Here is a 1,857-nt window from a genome sequence, read left to right as displayed (position 1 = left end):
ACCACTGTCAATGTCTAACCTGTGATTTATCCCCAACAGTTTTTTATGCACAGAGGACTAAGACCATGAACCCCGGCTGCTCGCTTGCTCAGGGTCTGCCTGTATTTCCAAGGCTTTCCAATATTGAGAAGAATTGGTCAGTCATACAGAGGTGAAGACTATCTGTAAACTATCACACCAACTTCCTTCAGGTAAGATTACAGAGAAGAGACATACATATTTAATTAAGAAGACACAAAGTTCTTTTCGGTACTCCTTTTGTTAAATTTGCAGAGCCAGGGAACAATCACAGGAGTCCTAAACTTATTTAGAATTGGATTCTTCAAATCGCTCCAGTAATACTAAACTGTTTCTTTTTCTGAGCTACCAAGGACTGAAGAACTGATGGGAAATGCTTAAAAGACAATCGTAGAGATAGGTCCGTGTGTGTGTTTTATGTTATGTTTTGTAAAATTAGAAAGATGAACCAGGTGGGACCAGCATCATCTAAGACTAGGAGCCAGAAGTTGGTGGTGGAAACTGGGGGGCAGTTCCTGACTGAGGAACTCTGACAAAGTAAACAAGATCATGGTGGGAGACTAACTTGTCCGATCGGAACTTGGTTCCTAGGTTTCTGCCCACTGTTTCTCTTCTCTGCATCTGGACCCCGGCCTATGGGAGGGGCAAACGAGTCCAGTGTCTCCGAGTTCCTGCTCCTGTGGCTCTCCAGGCAGCCCGAGGAGCAGCAGCTCCTCTTCGTGCTCTTCCTGAGCATGTACCTGGCCACGGTCCTGGGAAACCTGCTCATCATCCTGGCCATCAGCACAGACTCCCGCCTGCACACCCCCATGTACTTCTTCCTCAGCAACCTGTCCTTTGTGGATCTCTGCTTCTCCTCCAACACTGTCCCCAAGATGTTGGTCAACCACATACTTGGAATTCAGACCATCTCTTTCCCTGGGTGTCTCACACAGTTATATTTTTTTGTTGTGTTTACTGATATGGACAATTTCCTCCTGGCTGTGATGGCCTATGACCGCTTTGTTGCCGTATGCCACCCCTTACACTATACAACAAAGATGACTCATCAGCTCTGTGTCCTGCTGGTTGCTGGCTCTTGGAGCATTGCCAACCTGAATGGTCTGCTGCATACGCTGCTGATGGCTCGACTCTCATTCTGTGCAGACAACAGGATCCCCCACTTCTTCTGTGATTTGTCTCCTCTCCTGAAACTCTCCTGCTCTGACACACACCTCAATGAGATGATGGTTCTCATTGAGGGGGGTCTGATAATGATGATCCCATTGTTTTGCATCCTGGTTTCCTACATTTGCATCACTTCTGCTGTCCTGAGAGTCCCGTCCACAAAAGGAAAGTGGAAAGCCTTCTCCACCTGTGGCTCCCACCTGGCTGTGGTGTCCCTCTTCTATGGCACCATCATTGCTGTGTATTTCAGCCCATCATCCTCCCACTCGGCTAAGACAGACACAGCAGCGACTGTGATGTACACGGTGGTGACCCCCATGCTGAACCCTTTCATCTACAGCCTCAGGAACAAGGACATGAAAGGGGCTTTAAGAAAAATGATTGGCAGGAAGAGAGGTTCTACCTCATGAAGGAATTATAGACTATCAATCTGTCAATAGGTATAGGGATCTTTGCCAACTCACTCTAATCTAACAATCTATTAGTGCCTGTAATGCACTTAGACATATATTTTTCAATGGACTGACTTAATCACAAGCAGTTATAATTGTTTGCTGTTAATTACTGTATTATAAATATTTTACATAAAAGTAAGCCCTTTTCCTTCTAAGAACTCAGCCTGAAACATTCCATCTGAAAAATATTCTTTTCACTTTCCTGTTATAAATGCTC

General features: G+C 45.3%; 1 protein-coding gene across 1 annotated transcript; it reads left to right on the top strand.

The window, feature by feature from the left end:
- Positions 1-653: 653 nt before the first annotated feature.
- LOC142423064 (olfactory receptor 1F1-like) lies at positions 654-1,595 on the top strand. The gene has a single exon (XM_075528240.1). The coding sequence runs from the start codon at positions 654-656 to the stop codon at positions 1,593-1,595; it is 942 nt and encodes a 313-aa protein (XP_075384355.1).
- Positions 1,596-1,857: the final 262 nt, after the last annotated feature.

This window comes from Tenrec ecaudatus, chromosome 12 (genome assembly GCF_050624435.1).
Source record: "Tenrec ecaudatus isolate mTenEca1 chromosome 12, mTenEca1.hap1, whole genome shotgun sequence".
NCBI lineage: Eukaryota > Metazoa > Chordata > Mammalia > Afrosoricida > Tenrecidae > Tenrec > Tenrec ecaudatus.
The sequence above is the reverse complement of the archived record's forward strand: the minus strand, read 5'-3'. Positions and strand labels throughout refer to the sequence as shown.